This window comes from Sciurus vulgaris (genome assembly GCF_902686455.1).
Source record: "Sciurus vulgaris genome assembly, chromosome: 2".
Classification (NCBI taxonomy): Eukaryota; Metazoa; Chordata; class Mammalia; order Rodentia; family Sciuridae; genus Sciurus; species Sciurus vulgaris.
In genome coordinates this window covers 183,569,078-183,585,076 of record NC_136462.1, presented here as the reverse complement: position 1 = coordinate 183,585,076, position 15,999 = coordinate 183,569,078, and the positions used below count along the sequence as shown (strand labels likewise).

At 56.8% G+C, this 15,999-nt stretch overlaps 1 protein-coding gene and 1 long non-coding RNA gene across 2 annotated transcripts in view; one reads left to right on the top strand and one right to left on the bottom strand.

The window, feature by feature from the left end:
* The first annotated feature begins 968 nt into the window (after nucleotides 1-968).
* Nucleotides 969-4,259, top strand: LOC306654141. The gene is made up of 3 exons (XR_013761884.1): nucleotides 969-1,931; nucleotides 2,131-2,287; nucleotides 4,156-4,259. It is a non-coding gene; the product is annotated as an uncharacterized lncRNA (long non-coding RNA).
* A 284-nt stretch (nucleotides 4,260-4,543) lies between these two features.
* CTNNBL1 (catenin beta like 1) overlaps nucleotides 4,544-15,999 on the bottom strand; it is a 151,890-nt gene continuing 140,434 nt past the window's right edge. Inside the window, exons 14-16 of the mRNA XM_079126989.1 lie at nucleotides 14,394-14,531; nucleotides 14,086-14,158; nucleotides 4,544-4,738 (exon numbers count right to left, since the gene is read on the bottom strand). Of these exons, the coding sequence (XP_078983115.1) occupies nucleotides 4,650-4,738; nucleotides 14,086-14,158; nucleotides 14,394-14,531 (300 nt within the window). The 3' untranslated portion in view covers nucleotides 4,544-4,649. The remainder of the gene's footprint in view (nucleotides 4,739-14,085; nucleotides 14,159-14,393; nucleotides 14,532-15,999) is intronic.

Sequence of the window (15,999 nt, the reverse complement as noted above, 5' to 3'; positions counted from 1 at the left end):
TCTGGGGGCCGAGCACAGACCCAGCTCCCTCTAGCCCTCCTGCAGACTGGGGCCCATGGCCTCGCTCCGTGCTCGGCTATCGTCAGCACAGTGGGGGCCTGGGCACCTCCCGGAGGACCCTGAGAGGGTGGACCCTGCCTGGGGGTCAGAACTGTAGCTTCATTGCCCTGCATGGGGACCTGCCTCCTCTGGGGACTAAAAGGCCTGGGGAAGTGGAGACAAGGACTTGGCCTGTGAGGCCAGCCAACGGGACCCCAGCTCCAGCAAAACCTGTTGGTTCCGTCACAGCTAGACGCTCATTTAAGCCCTGCCATGCCCACCTCAGGTGGGTGGGGTGAGGTAGGCGAAGGCACCGAGCCTTCTCCACTGCCCCCCCCCCCCCCACCTTTGTGGCTAGCCGGTGTCAAGGAACATTCTCCTTCCTGTTTTCAAGACTTGTGACCAACACAGGGCTTTGGGGAAGTTCTTCAAGATTGGGTTGGGGCGAGGGGCCTATGTCCATGATTCTTCCTGCCAGGTGGTATCCAGCCGAGTGGCCATGCCCAGAAGGTAGGTGCACCGCATCTGGGCGTGGGCCTGGGGCACAGTGAGTGCTCCCAGAGTTTTCCAAAGAATCTGGAAGGAAGCAGTGTGGCCCAGACAGAGGGACTCCAGAGAGCAGGGCACAGGCAGCAGAGGGTGGCTGGGGAAGGCAGGCAGCCTCCCTCTCTGCGGCCATGTTGATGGGCGCTCCTCACTGCCACAGATGGAAAGTCTAACTTTCTAGAAGTTTCTTGGACATCCCTCTTCCCCTGGAGAGTAGCCAGGGCCACATCCAAGTGACTGCTGCCCATTCCCAGCAGGGACCTGGCTAGGGCCCCATGGGGTGGGGAGGCGCAGAGGGAGCAGGACCACGTGGAGGTGAGGGCCAGGCTGGCGCAGGGCTGGGCCCCACGACTCTGCTTCCCTGGGTCCTGAACCACCTCTCCAGACTCCTGGGCCCTTCCCCAGGTGGGAGACAGGGTAGCTCTGAGGTCAGGAGCTGGGTCTGCTGAGGCTCCACTCGGCCCTGCTACTAAGTGTCCAGACCGTGGACGCTTAGTCTGGTTTCCTCATCTGTGAAAAGGGTCGTCGTTGGAAGTGCCTCCAAGTCAGGGAAATGGGTGGGACCAGCTCTCCAGGGAGGTCCTTGGCTCACGGAAAGGGCTCGCCTGGCACGCACCCTGTAAACCTGTTCTCCCAGACCTGGAGTGACTCACTCACGTGGGACACGCAGATTAGAACGGTGTGTGGGATATGCTGCCCTGCGCTGGCGAGGGTGTGGGCAGGGGATGCGGGCACAGGTTGCTGGTGGAGAAGAGGGTGATGTAGCAATTATATCCCAGAGAAAAAGGCCCCTTCTCTTTGACTTAGTAATTCTACTTGGGAATTTAAACTCACACATGTGTGAAATGACGTTCTATACAAGGATGTTCACGGCAGCATCGTAATAGCCAAGGATCAGAAACCACTGAAATGTCCATTAACGCGATTAACTAAATTATAGTACAGCTTTGCAACGGAGCTCAGCTATTAAAGGAGTGGGGGCAACTGTGGGTGTGTGTGGTAGTCCTGGAGTGAAACGCAAGGTGCCCACCCTTTGTGTTCAAAGTGTTTCTTATGCCCTTGAAACACCCAAGGCCACCTCTTGGGAAAGGGTACTTTTAGCTAATCAGCAGTGGTCGCTTCTAGGGAGGGGGCTGGGTGGCCAGGAGCTGCATCTGGCGGGGAGACTTGCACTTGCCCGTCCTTCTACGCCTTCAGGAGTTTACAGCAAGGGCATGTGTTACCTAATCAAGAAAGAGGGGAGTGGAGCAACGCTTGCCACTTCTCCCAGCACAGATAATGGAGGCCCACCGCTGTGCTACCCACCACTTTCCATGTGCACCAAAGAACAAGACAGATTGAAAAATGTGAGTCTGCCTTTACCTCTACTGCTGGGTGCGACAATCTCATCAAGAAGCCTTGCCTTTAGGAAAGCGAGTCTCGTTTCCCTGTTGACACTAAATTGACACTCTCGGTAATGGCAGAAGATGCCACCTGGGCACCGGTGCTGCTATGGGGGCCACTGAAGGATGGCTTCCAGCTTCCCTGACAACGTATCCCCCCCAGGTAAAGAAGGAATGCAGCCTGCATGCCAATCTCCTTCAATCAGATGTGGCCATCTTGCTGCCGCTGAGTCCCGGAGTCACGGCCACCAGCTGTGGAGGAGGTGGAGAAGGAACACCCACTTCCTTTGTGAAGACACTGTGGCTGATATTGCTGCAAGGTGACACTGTTGCCATGTTCGGATAGGAAAGGAACACTGCTCCTCTGGGGTGCCCTGGGCATGAGGGGGAGAGCTTGTGACTCCCCAGGGCGCAGCAGAATGGAGTTCAGCACCCTGGGGCAAGGCGTCCTTCCCTGGGAGCCCAGGGTACCTTCCAGAGGGAGGGCTGCTCGCTGAAGCCTTCAGCGGCTCTGCTGGCCATGAGCGGACTCAGGAGGCCAGGGCTGGTTAGTTCCAAGCCTACCTTGTACTGAAAGGTAGTGCCTGTTAAGATCAGCAGAGGTGCTGCAGGTCTCTGCACCTGGGACGGGGCACCCTCTCCATCCTAGGATCACAGCTCACGCTCCTTCCCAGGGAAAGAAGGGGGGCACTTCTCAACTGTAAAAGGGGTAACTTCAAATAAGCTTTTAGCAGAGGGACGTTTTGGTCAAACAGGATCTTAGGAGGCACCCCAATGTACACAGCAGGCAGGGCCACGCACAGCGATGCTGGCTGCAGCAGCCTGGAGATGATGAAACCCCTCTCCCTGGGCTGGCTTCCGACAGGCTGTGGAAGCAGACGGCTGGAAAAGTGCTGCACAGGACCCTGGGGGACTGTCAGGTGGCAGGGGCTGCCTTCAGAGGCAGGGAAGACCCGGACGGGGCAGCCTCCTCACTGTGTATCTTATTAGTCTGAACTTCTGGACCATGTGCAAGAACTACCTGGTTAGAAACCCAACACAATGTCAAAAGAAAATACAAGCCCGGGGGTAATGATCTCTGAAGTGCTAACTTTAGCTGAAAAGCCCAGGACTCCGTAGGTTACGTGTGGACGTGTTCTGTGCTGCGAATTTATTAAGCCTTTTATTGACGGAGGGGCAGATCGAAGCGCGATGTCAGCCAGTGATCCGCGATTGTCTTCCCGATAGAGGTGGCTCTGGAGGGGAGCGCAGGGACCATGCAGTGGCAGACTCGCCTTGAATGTAGATTCTGCTGCTTATTGGCTGTAGGACCTTGGGCTGTTTGTTAGTGACCCTGTGAGATCTATCCTGGCTTTCTGGAATGGGGGGTGACTGTGTCAGCAGGGCTAGGGCACACTTGGAGAGGACGAGTGTCAGGCAAGGGGCCTGGGGCGGGCATCCGGGTGTGACTGCTCAGCTATCTGCCTCTGGGGTGGGCGGGAGCACGGGGCCCTCTGCTGGGATGCTGGTCTCATGGCCTGGCTTCCCACAGGCTGCACGGGAGCCCGGATGGGCGGAGCTGGCCTCACTCTTCACCAGCAGCCCAAAGATGGGTGTGGCGCAGGGTGCGAACCAGCTGGGATGGCAGACTGACCTCACCTGTCCCGCTGACTGGCCGGGCAGTGATGGCTGCTTGCAGCCATGTCTCTTGGGCTTTGGTGAGTGGCGAGCTGTTGCTCGGGCCTGGCACAAGGTGTGGCATCCCCTGACGCCATCTTGCTGCCAGGAGTGCTGCGCTGGTCTCTGGGCATAGGACTCACTCCTCTCTGGGGCTGGACTGGGCCACGCCGCAGACTGCTGCTCTGCTGAGGAGGTGACCAGCTCTCACTCCCAGGCAGACGGGTGAGGCTGTTCCTGTGTGGAGACCTGGAGGCCCGTGGCCAATGCACCTGCGGTGCCTCCGCGGCTGGGCTGCTGCTCAGCCAGGATGGCCTCCCCACCAGCTCCGCCTGGTGGAGAGACACTCTGGTCAGAGCCCCAGCTGCTGCTGGCTGGCGGTCAGTGGGGATTTGTCAAGGCCTCCGTTCTGTGCTCAGAACTGCCTGGGAGCTTAAGTCAGCAGGGCCAGGCCACACGGAGATCTGCTGCCACTGTCCGGGGCGGGCCTCCTCGCCAATGGTCCTGAACCCTGTGAAGCTGTTTCCTACAGGAACGCCCAGGTGATGGCCTGGTTCAGAGACGAATCGGTGCACTCCGACACCAGACTGCGATCACGGTGACTGCGCGTGGCCTTTCTCTCAGAACGCCTAACTGCCACGCTTCTTGTAGTGACCGCACCTCACACCTGAGGGTGAGACAGGTGAGGGAGCGACGCAAGAACCAGGACAGGGCATTAGGCTACTGCTGACCTGAAGATGCGCCTGGAACCTGCTCGCCTCACTCGCAGCCTCTCCACGCCTGGGCAGAAGCCCGGGGGAGGCCCACGGTCCACGCCCTTCGGGGGACAGACGGCGCTAGTCTCCCTTGTGCCCGGGGCCAGCTGCCGTGCGAGCACAGGGAGAAGGTCAGGGGGAGGCTTCGCTACAGAGAAGGCCAGCCCAGGGATTCCAAAACTAGCTTTAATGTGTCCAAAGCCACACAGAGAGGTGTAAAAATGGTTTCTGGGAGGGAAGCGGCGAGAGTCCACATGCGTGGCTGAGCCTTCTAGAAGTTCTCCAGCAAGCCCACGATGCGCTTTTGCTCGTTCTCCCGGAACTCTGGGCTCCGGCCGTCCCCGATGTTCTCTGCGTACTCTAGGGAGACAAGGACAGGGTTAGGCCGTATTGCAGGCACGCGCTCGAGAGGCTGGGTGGCCCGTGTCCCCAGCACACACCTAGTGGATGCTGCTGTGCCTGAACGTGTCCCTTCCAACATTCACCCTGACGTTCAATCCCCAGCTAGGTGGTGACGGGGCTCCGACTTCCTGGATGGAATCGGACCCTTACTAAAGGCTCCAGGGAGCTAGCCAGGCCTCTGTCCTCCTGCCCTTTGCAACGAGAGGACACAGCATCCTTGACCTTCTGGCACTCACTGGACAGACACCAAAGGCTAGCACTGTGACCCAGGACATCCCAGCCTTCAGAACTGTGAGGAAAGAATTCTGTTCTCACAAAACTCTCTGGTCTCAGGTATTCTGTTACCGCAGCAGGGACGGGCAGAGGCTGATGCCACTAGGCAAGCACCGTTCCCGGTCAGTGGCTCTCAGAGCGTGGACCTGACCAGCAGCAGAGAGTGGAACTTGCTAGAAATGCAAATCTTGGGTCCACTCCAGCCACCCTCAACAGGAAGCCTGAGGGTAGGGCTGGCAACCTGAGTTCACTGAGTCCTCCGGGTGACGCTGACGTACACCATCACCTGTGGCGATGGGAACACAATGACCAAAGTGGACGGAAATCTCTGCTCGCGCACAGCCTACTTTCTAGAGAGGACGACACACCAAGACGCAGATAAAACACGCAGGATGGCTGCCGGAGGCTCCTGGGGAAGAGGAGGCTGAAGACCTGCGTAAGGCTCAGGACCATGTGCAGGGCTCCGAGGGGGGACCACCTTGACCCATCCGAGGTTGGCAAGCAGGTCCGTGATGCCGGAGCCCAGGACCAGAGGGCGGGGAAAGCCCGGGCTGTGTAGGGACTTGGTGGGAATCTGTCTGGGGGTTCTGGGCAAAGGACTGAGAATCTGCCTTTTCCCAGATTCCTTCAGCCTCGTGTAGGAGACACCCCGGGGTCAGGGGCTGGGACCAAGCAGCTGGTGGTGGAGGGGAGCCGAACTCAGTTCCTGACGTGTTCTGAAGGAGGACTGGAAGTGAATGTGAGAGATGTGGACATGAAATCACCAAGAAATGTGACAGAAGTGGTGGGAAGGTGACAACGAGCAGGGTTCCCCAAGGATGGAGGGGACAGGTTTCCACACCAACAGGAGAGGAGTGGAGGGTTGTGGGGGCTGTGGGGACATGGCCACCCACAGGAGAATCAAACAGCTGGGTGCCCTGGGGAAGGCAGGGAGAGAGGAGCCCAAGGGGCCGTGGGAAGGGGTGTGGGAGCAGAGCACCCCAGGGGCCCGGGGCACCGTGGAGAGTGCAGGTGCCTAACCCGGTTGCAGTCCGCCAAGACCTCCCAACACCTGGTGGCCCTGGGCTTCCGGCAGTGACTTCTACCACCAGGTCTTAAGGATGGAGTGGAAGGGAAGGGGAACGAGGGGACCCACCTCCCACGGCGCTCTGTGGGTGCCTTGCCTGCACTCACAGGCAGACAGGGCAATGTCATGGGGTGAGCTGGAATCCCGTCTGACCTCAACCCTAAGCAACCTCTGACGCCATGTTCAAGGAACTCTCGTTTCCTCCTGAACCTCCTCTGCTCAGCCTGGTGACGTCACGTAGGGACGTCCTCACAGCCTGCAAGGCCACCTCCAGAGGCACCTCTGAGCAAGCTGCCTGGCCGCCTCTCCCGCGCCTGTGCTCAGGCTGCTTGGGCTCTGTCACACGTGGGCCTGCCTCTGGGGCCACATCAAGGTCAGGCGCGGGTCTCACTACTATATTCCACTGGGCAGCGGGGTGTGGTGGCCATGGTCGAGCCAGCTGGCTAGGACAGCCACTTGCTGGCACAGTCCCTGGCCTGGGACGGAACAAGAGGGAGAACTGGTCTGAGGCTGCTGCGTGATCAACCGCTGCTAGTCCAGGTAGGGAGGGGAGGAAGCGCGGCCCCACCCTCCACGCTCAGGACACGGCACTCCAGCCACCTCTTCATTCCTACCCCTTCCTCTTTCGTGCTTTGGACATGTGCCGGAAAATGAGATCCGGGATTCAGACGTGTGCCAGCTGTGTCTCCCCGGGAAGTCCTCCTCCTCCTCTGTTAGGGGCATCCATCACCTCTAACGGCAAATGGAGGAGAGGGCGGGGTGACGGGGGCCGCAGGGGAGCCTCAGGAGAAGGTTCTGAGGCTGTGAAGTGGTGTCTCTTACTCACGTGTAAGTGACACCGTTGCTGCCCCAGGAGAGAAATGACCATCAGAGCATTTAATACCCCCCGAGGCACGGTTGGGAAGCAGGAGCCTTAATGGATTGAACTAACACTTGCTCTCCTAATGTCCTCGGATCCGGGCGGGAGGGGCGCTGAGGTTTTCCAACAGAGCAGCCGGCTTCCCGGGAGGGACCTGCTCTCGGACACGCGAGCAGAAGCAACCAAAGCCTCTCCAGGGCCCGGAACAACGCAGGCCGCCCTGCTCACAGAGCCCTCCTCTGGGCGAGGCTTCGTGGTCACTCAGGCCACAGGAAGGGGACGAGGCCAGATGGCCGGTCCTGCGGGAGGAGAGTCACTTCCACACAAGTGGCCAGGACGCTGCGGGTTTACCCTGCAGCCCTGCACAGGGGAGAACGTCGCTCAGCTCAGAGGAAACTGGGGCCCGCAGAGAACTGCGACAGCCTGCCCACGCCCAGCCTGGGTGAGGGGCTGGAGGCAGTGAAAGTCCCCTGGGTGCGCTGGTCCCCTGAGTAGCACCCTCTCACTTGAGCCATGTCCTGCCCTGCCTGCTCCCACCCCCTAGGAGAAGCGCCTGCCTGTGAGCACTCGAGAGAGACACCTGCCTGGTGGCATCAGAGCACGGTGTCCTCGTGAAGAGGTAGGACCCTGGAGGGGCAGGGGGTGGTGAAGGGGACTCGGTGGCCAGGACAGTGTGGGGTGGGGCTACAGGGCTCTCAGAAGCTGACTGCAGCCCCGAGGGTCCAGGGCCGGGCCGGGTCCGAGCAGCACCAGCACCCACGCCCCGCCCGCGCCCGCCTCACGCTTTGTTCTCAAGGAGAGTCCTACTGGGAGCCCATCTTGGTGGAGCTGCTACCTCCTGGTTATTAGAGCTGCTGCAGCAGTTTATAAATATTGAACAGATCCTTCCCAGAGGTCTTGGAAGAGTTCTCTTTCGTGTGTGTACGGAAGGGAGAGATGCTAGATGAAGGGAGAACCACGGGGTGGGGGCCAGGCCGACGAGGGCCGAGCCGGGGGACGAGGCGGGCGGGCGTGTGGAGGTGGCACGCAGGCTCCCTGCGCTACTTGCCCAGCAGTTTCAAACGCCCGTATAATAAGGCTTTGATGGAGCTCACAAACAGGCAGCAGTGCCGAACGCATAAATATTAAAGCAAACTTTAGACAGCAGGTTTACTATTCAGACATGGAGTACAAGCTGTTCTGTTTATGTTAAGAGCGGGGGACACGGAGGCTGGTGATGGGGAGTGCTGTCCTCCAGGGCAGGGACCTGGAACAGCGCTCACGAGCCCGGTTCAGACCTGGGCCCCGGGCCTTACTGCTCTCCCCTAACACAGTGCATGAGGAAGAATGCGGGAAGGGAGGAGGAAAGCCAGTACTTTCACACTGAAAACCCTTGAAGTCATGAAATAGGAACTGGGAAGATCCTTCAGATCCAACAAAGAGGCCTGAATGACAACGATGAACTTGGAAGGTTTAAAGGCCACACTTCTCTAGGGGAACACTGCCGGGTGTGGGGTGTGGTCCATGGGGAGGTCCTTCTTTGGCTCACAGTGCTAGCCGGGTCAGGTCCCCAGAATCCTGGGAACATGTTAGCTGTTAATAAAGCACATGACAGCCAGCCCCCAGGAGGCCCCAGAATCTGGGGGCTTCCCCACCAGCTCGGGCCAAGGAAGGCAGGCCCCAGCGTTGACTGGGTAGGCCCTCGGTCCCAGCGTCCGGCCGCAGAGCCTTCCTGGGGGAACGGAGTTTACTTCAGGTCTGCTTCTGTCCAGAGAAGGACATCAAGGCTCAGGCATGTCATCCAGTACTTGCCCAAAGTTACACAGAGACGGAGATGAGGCTGGACTGTGCGTCCCTGTTCTGCTCACTGCCCCGGGTGCCTGGGGACACTGACTCATCAGGGACACAGCTGGCATTCTTCCAGCTCTCGGATGCCTGCCCACATGCAGGCGCTTCACACTCAGGCGCTCGCCTGGTCCTCACCACGACTCTGCAGCCTGGAGAGGGCAGGTGGCTGCCCAGGATTAGCCAGCAGGAAGCAGGGGCCAGGGAGCCGGGCAGATCTGCAGTCCTGCCGCAGGGCTCTCCGGTGGCTCCTTCCCCCTCCTTCGCACCACACCTCCGTGTCCGAGGCGGCGCATCCTGAAAGCCTCAGTCCAGTCAAGGCAGTTGGCAGAGGGCTAACAGGCCTCTCTTCAGGAGCCTCTCCCGCCTCCAAAGACCTAGTGGCCACAGGAGCCATGTCCAGGCACACGTCACACACACGTCATGTCATTAAAAGATTAATTCTACCAGTTTCTGCAGCTTTAAAACCACAGAGGCAAAGCTGGGGTTACCAAGAACCCCAAAGCAACAAGGAAGTACAGGTTTATGGGCTTCCAAGGGATTTGCAGCCATAAAGAACACAAGCAAATCAAAGGGTCGGGGCCAATTCCTGAAAGCCAATGAAGCCTCTGGCTCACCCTGTCACCAGGAAAGGGGTTGGAACCAGCGCTCCTCGGCACGCAGCTTGGCTGCTCCCCACGTCCACGTGGCCTCGACGACTTTCACGAGGACTCAAACACTTAGGAGACTGGACAGGGCGTCCAGTGATGAGCATTCATGCTACCATGTCCCCAGGGTCACGGGCCTCAGCGGTATTCAGGGAGACGCCCTGTTACGTACATTCACACCTGCCTGTGACTGGCGCCACCTCAGTCGCCAAGGCAGAGAGTAGACAAGGCTCAGCAGACACAGGGGGAAGCAGGGTTTCAGGTCCGCAAGAGGAAAGCGTCTGTGGTCAGGCGGCGGCGATGCGCCTCTGCCAGGTGTCTGACTACAGCTCCTAAAGCCAGCGCCGCGCTCTGTAGGCCTCGCTGGGGCTTCGAGCCCCCGTCGTCTCAGTGGGATCGTCATGCTCTCTGCATTCCCACGTCTCTGCACCCGGCACTGGCTTCATGCTGCTTTGTGATCGTGGGAGGGGTCTAGAAGCCCCCAGGGACACAGCCTCCTAAGGGTCTCCTTCATTGCAGGAGCCCACCTTCCCTGTGATGCCAAGGGGGTGCTCTTTGAATTGGATGCCCTCAATTTTCTTTTCCTGCTCAAAGCCCTGACGGCACACAAGAGCCAATAACTCAGCTGGAACCCTCCTTTCTGCAAGATGGAAGCACCACCACAGACAGTTCTGTACGCATCTGTGTCCAGTGTCCAACATTACCAGTGAGGCAGGTGACATCACCTAACTTCAGAGTGCCTCAGTTTCCTTATCTGCAAAATGGAGCTCATTCCATTTCCTAGGGTTGTTGGAGGATCAGAGCTAGTGGGCATCAAAAGCCTGACCGCAGCAGGTGCTCAGTGAGGGTCCCTGTACTTCTGGATGAACAGAGAAGGCTGAGGTCCCACTTGGCACTGTGCCAGCACGAGACAGGTAAAGGCAAGAAGCCTGCAGCTGTCCTTGTGGAGCCCAGCCTGACCTACCCTTCTCTGTGGGCGTCTCAGTCCCCAGACCCTGGGTCCCCAAGAGGGACCGCTGTCCTGAGGCCCAGAGCTGCAGCCTGTTCCAGGGAAGGCCCATCTCAGAAGCCGAGTAGGCAGGCTGCAGAAGGAGGGACTCACGGAGCATCAATTACTCCAGCTCCTCTGGCACCCCCGCCAGAAAGGGAGGGGGAAACTCCCGAGAAGGGACTGAAAATCCTGGGAAAAGACCCCTGCTGGGTCTGCCTCATCAGCGTTTTCCTGCGACCTCAAGGGATACATCAGCTGTCATCCTGCCAGCAAAACTTAGGAAATATGTAGGCCATAAAATCAAAGAAAAAAGCTTGCATCTAATTAGTATGTTTAAAAAAAAAAAGGAAGCAACCCAAACTGAAAAACAGAATTAAAGTCAAAGAGGACAGGCTGGTGAGCTGCTTCTCTTCATGAGGCTTTGTTTTTTCAGGCCTTTTGATGGAAGGAGGGTGGAGGAGGGGGAAGGAGTGGAAGGAACCCCAGAGGCTGGAGGGGGCCTGCAGAGCCAGCCTCCAACCCACGGCACGTGCCCCGTGACCCCGATGCTGCCCTCCCACGGTTGCGGCACCTGTCCTGAGAGTCTTTGCTTGCTGTGTCCAGGGGCTGCTCAGTCGCAGCCACGCTGCACGGGCACCAGAGATGGGCTTCCCCTGGCATGTGTCAGGGTCTTGCCAGGAAGAGGGGGCTGAGCCCTTTATCACAACCCTTGAGCCGTGGAGAACTCTCTATTTCAATGGTCAGCACCATGTCGAGGCATCTTCAATCCCTGGGCATTCTGTTCCCAGCTTTAAATATCACCTCTTCTCTAATGACACCCAGTAGCATCTCTCCTGAGCTCTAATGAGAACATCTGTTGGCTGCTAGCCAACCAAGGGACGCAGTCACTACTTGTACCCCAGACCCACTATGCACCCCACCGAACTCACGATCCCTGCCCAGCAAGCCCCCTCCCCCAATGCTCCAGCCACTCCAGATGGACCTCTGGAGTCCTGACTATAGCTGCCAGTCCTGTCCTGCTCTGAGCCTGCCTCCTCCCAGATGCCCTTCCTCTGGGACACCACTCCCAGCCCTGGGAGGGGCTGCTGCCCTCTCCTCTGCTCCATGGCTGCTCCACTCCCTTAACACCGTTCACAACTCCAACGCAGCACCTATCACCTTGTGATTACCAGACTGTGAACGCTGCAAGGACAGGGCCTTGCTGGCTCATGGTGTCTCTAGTACCGGATGCAGCACCTGGCGCTGAGCAAAGCCCCTGAGAGGTTCCTGCGCACTTCATCACACACCCCAGGAGGCTGTAGGCAGGTGCTCTGAGACGGTACCCAGTCCTGTGCCTGCTTAGTCCTAAGGAGGCTCAGGGAACATCTGCCAATTGACATTCATGCAGTGTTTAAGGTATCTGTTGGGTTTCCATTGTGAGCCTGATGGCCTAGGAGCTGAGGCGAGGTGGTGAACCAGGCAGATGGTGACCCTGAGTCACAGGGCTTACGTTTTAATGTAAGAGTTATCGAGTGGGTAAGCAAATCCATAAATAAGACAAGGACAGGTTGTGATAAGGGCTCAGAAGGAAATAAATGGGGTGCCAGGATGGGGAAGTAGAGAGAGGAGTGCTGAGTTTCAAGCCTGAGTTTGGAGGCAGAACTGGCGGGACTCACTGAAGGACTGGCTGCAAAGAAAGATGGGGAGAAGGCTGGACTTGGGCTGGAAGGAGGGTACAAGGGTCTGATGGAGGTGGGGGAAGAAGGTCCCAGGGGAGAGGGGCAGGGTGCTGGGAGGGAGACGGCGCCTGCACAGGCCTCTCACCTGCTCCTCCGTATCTGCCTGCCCAGACCCTGCAGACAAGGTCTGCTCAGCCTCCAGCTGTGACAGCAGCAGGGAATGAACCAGGATGTATGGGGGGGATGGCTCCTGACAGTAGGGCGCTCTGAACAACCTCAGTTATGCACAGCAGGGTTCGAGGAAGAAAAAGACCCACCTACTACCGCCAAGACTCCTTCCCTCATAGAGATCACTGTTTTGATCACAGAGATGGAAGACAGGAGAGTGCGAAGTAATGAAAGTTCTAATTGCACATGTGGGCGTTAAAAGTAAATGCCACTTAAAGGCTGTAGTTGCGAGACACCACGGCTATACCTAGGGAGGAGGCAGAAGGGCTGCAGCGGAATCCACATGGACCTGGCACCGAGACCTGAAGGAACACCCTGGCTCTGTTGCAGGGCTGGGCTTGCTGCTGGTTCCTCCTCTTCCGAACAACAGATTGAGGCCTCACGTCCTGTCTGCAACAGGCACACGCACAGGGTTTGCCATGTCACCTGCCTGGAGGGCTATGCTGGGCATGTGACTTCTAGCCCTGTGCCCTCACTGTTCCTTCTTCCTAGAATGTCCCTGTCCCAGACCCACAGACAAGCTCAGTGCCGCTTATTCTCCAAAGGCTTCCCACAGGACTTAAGCCACGCCTCACTGATGACAATGATGAGGAAGACTATCATGACATCTCATAACATCACACTAACTAGCATTTACTGAGAGTTTGTTAAGGACCCATACACCACCTCAAGCATCTCCTTCAAGCCTCAGGTCCACAGCACCTGGGTCCCCTGCCTGGAGTACCACAGTAGGTGGCAGAGCAAGGATGCAGGCCCAGGAGCCCTGGAGCACTTCAAGGTCAGCACTGTGAGGAAGGCCAGTCCAGCCCCCCATCTTAGAAATGGGCAGAACAAGGGCCATGGAGGGAGACTGGTCACCCAGCCCATCTGGACTCTACAAACCCTGATGCCACCAGTACTGCAGTGTCTGCAGCCAAACACCACCCACATGTGTCGGTCTGTGCTACCCAAGTGCCCGAGTGGCTCTGCTTTGTGACTGAGGCTTGCTTGCAGGCTGAAGGCCTCTCCAGAGCCACTCCAGCTGAGGCAGGTCCAGCCAAAGGCCCAAGGGCATTGGGGGAGTCCAAGGGGCGGTGAAGGACGGAAGGAGACTCAAAGTGGCTGAGCGCTTACCATGTGAGGCAGTACCTTATGCAACATTTGCAAAATGTCTTCTTTTTCACAGGAAAATACACAAACGTGAGTGACTGCACTCACCCAGCAGGGGGAGGTGGGGCTCGGGCCGGACGATGGGAATATTCTTTCTACTACACCACACTGCCTGGAAGTCTGCTTCCTGGCTTGCTTATTTCCAGCTATTTCTGGTTATATTTTTGTTTTCTTTCATTCCACTATATAGTTAGGAACTAGATTTAAAAAATGTTTTTAGTTATAGGTGGATCCAAAACCTTTATTTTATTTATTATTTTATGTGGTGCTGTGGATTGAACCCAGTGCCTCACAAATGCTAGGCAAGTGCTCCACCACTGAGCTCCAGACCCAGCCCTTTGTTTTGCTTTTTTAAAAAATAAGTTTTTAAACAAATATTTCTGAGCCCTCACGCTTCTTATCTGGTGTGTGTTTACATCCTGGGACTGGAGGGTCAGAGGTAGAGACAAACGGGTTAATCTTGAGAGTTCTGATGAAGACGACCTGTACACACAGCTTCCAGTGCAGAACACGCTGTGTGCCAGCGTGTCCCAGACACCAGGGACACCGAAGAGACACAGTGCGAGTGGCACATAATTCCCAGAGCCCAGACACAAGCACATCCACTCACCCTTGATGATGTGCCTGACAATTTTGATGGAGCTTCCTCGCATGTTTAGGATCTGGTGGACCCTCTGGCGAATCTAATAGGGAGGGGAGAGAAATGAGGTTAGAAAGCAAAGTGTGGCTTGAAGTGTGGCTCGTCCCAGCCGACACCAGAGTAGAGCACCCCAGCCCCTCCCCACCCCTGAAGACAGGGAGCGCACGGAGAGAAGGCATCCCAGGAGGGCACCACCCAATTCTATCCTGGACAGTCTCCACCCACCCGCTGCCAGGAAGGGGACAGCAAGGTCAGGCCCATCGGGAGGCCCCTGCTACCTGGGGGACGTTGGCACTGCAGATCTCAGCCATGATGTAGCAGATGTGCTGAAGGACAAAGAGCCCCGCGTCCAGGCGCCGGAGGTAGAACTCGTCCTCCACGTCGTTGTCGATGATCTCTCCCCGCCGCACGATGTCCTAAGCAAAAGAGCGTTTGGGCATAGAAGCTGGATGGCGAGTGGACAAGCAGAGTGGGCTTCTAGCCTGGCCACTATTAACATGTGAAGAATAGCAACTCCAACGCCAAGAAAGCCACCTGGTCCTGACTCGCCCCTCCCATTGCCCTGAAGGGTCTTTCTTGGCTCCTGGCTTGATGGACTACGCAGGCCCCAGAAGTCAAGTTTAAAGCTGGTGTTTTTTCCTACCTGATGAATCAGGACCACAATGATCTCATCTGCATATTCAAACTAAAGAATAAGCTGAAGGGACATAAATCTAACCAATGTATTGGCTTCCACTCAGTCTTCATAAAACTTATTTTAAAAAATGTTTAATTGACATGTAACAATCGCACATATTTATGGGTACAGTGTGATAATTCAGTATGTGTATATAAAGTGTAATATCAAATGATGGTAATTAGCATTTCTACCTCTGTTTCAACATTTTTCATTTCTTTGTATTGGGAACCTTTGAACTCTATTCTAGTTCTTGGTAAAATATGTCATAAACTGGCAACTGCAGTCGCCTTACTGTGCAGCACTTACTCCTATCTAACCGTATTCTGGTCCAACCCACTTCCTAGCTACCAGAGACCCCAATTCTACCCCTGCTTCTAGGAAATAAACTTCTTGGCCCACTCCTCCTCAACTCTTTGGTTTGGGCTGCTATAATTAACGTCTCTACCAGACATACTTAACCCTCCCCTTCCCCATCAAGGTGGCAGTGAGGAAAGGCCTCCTTTCCTGGCGACCCTGGGTGCCGTGAAACCAAGGCACAGGCACCTTCCCACACCTGTGCAGTCTTTGTTCATGCTCTGCCCACTGCCAAGGGCTGCAACATCACCTCTCTGCCACAACCCTAGTGAGTGAGTGGGTCTCCTCCCCAATCCTGTGTAACCCCTACCCCTCTTCTGCACCAGTGGATTCTTTTTTAAAGACATCTTCATGGTGATATAATCCACACACCACACATCACCCATTCTCAGCGTGCTCTCTGACAGCTTTTCGAGTGTTCAGAGCTGTGCCATTACCCATGCAGTCCGTTTTAGGGTGTTTTCTGCATCCTGCCCCCACTTAGGAAATGACAGCCCTTCTCCAGGGAGAGTGGTTCTCCCCAGCATGGGCCTCCCGCCACCTTCCTGCCTGTGGACGCTGGGTATTTCAAGCCCACGCTGCCTTCAGACCACCTCCACACGAAGCCCTTTCTGATTAGCTAACAAATGCTCCTTCCCCAAATTCCCGAGAGTGCCTTGCTATCCACCATGGTCATATGGTCACCCCGACTTCATCACTATACTTCCTGCCAACTGTGAGCTCTGGGAAGCCTGTGGGCCTGAATTTGGTTTGTCCCCAGTCTAGTAAACTTTCATGTGGCAAATAAGAGGAAAATGTCATCTGTGAGCTCTCAGGAGCGCGTGCCATGGACATACCTTGGTCATGTGACT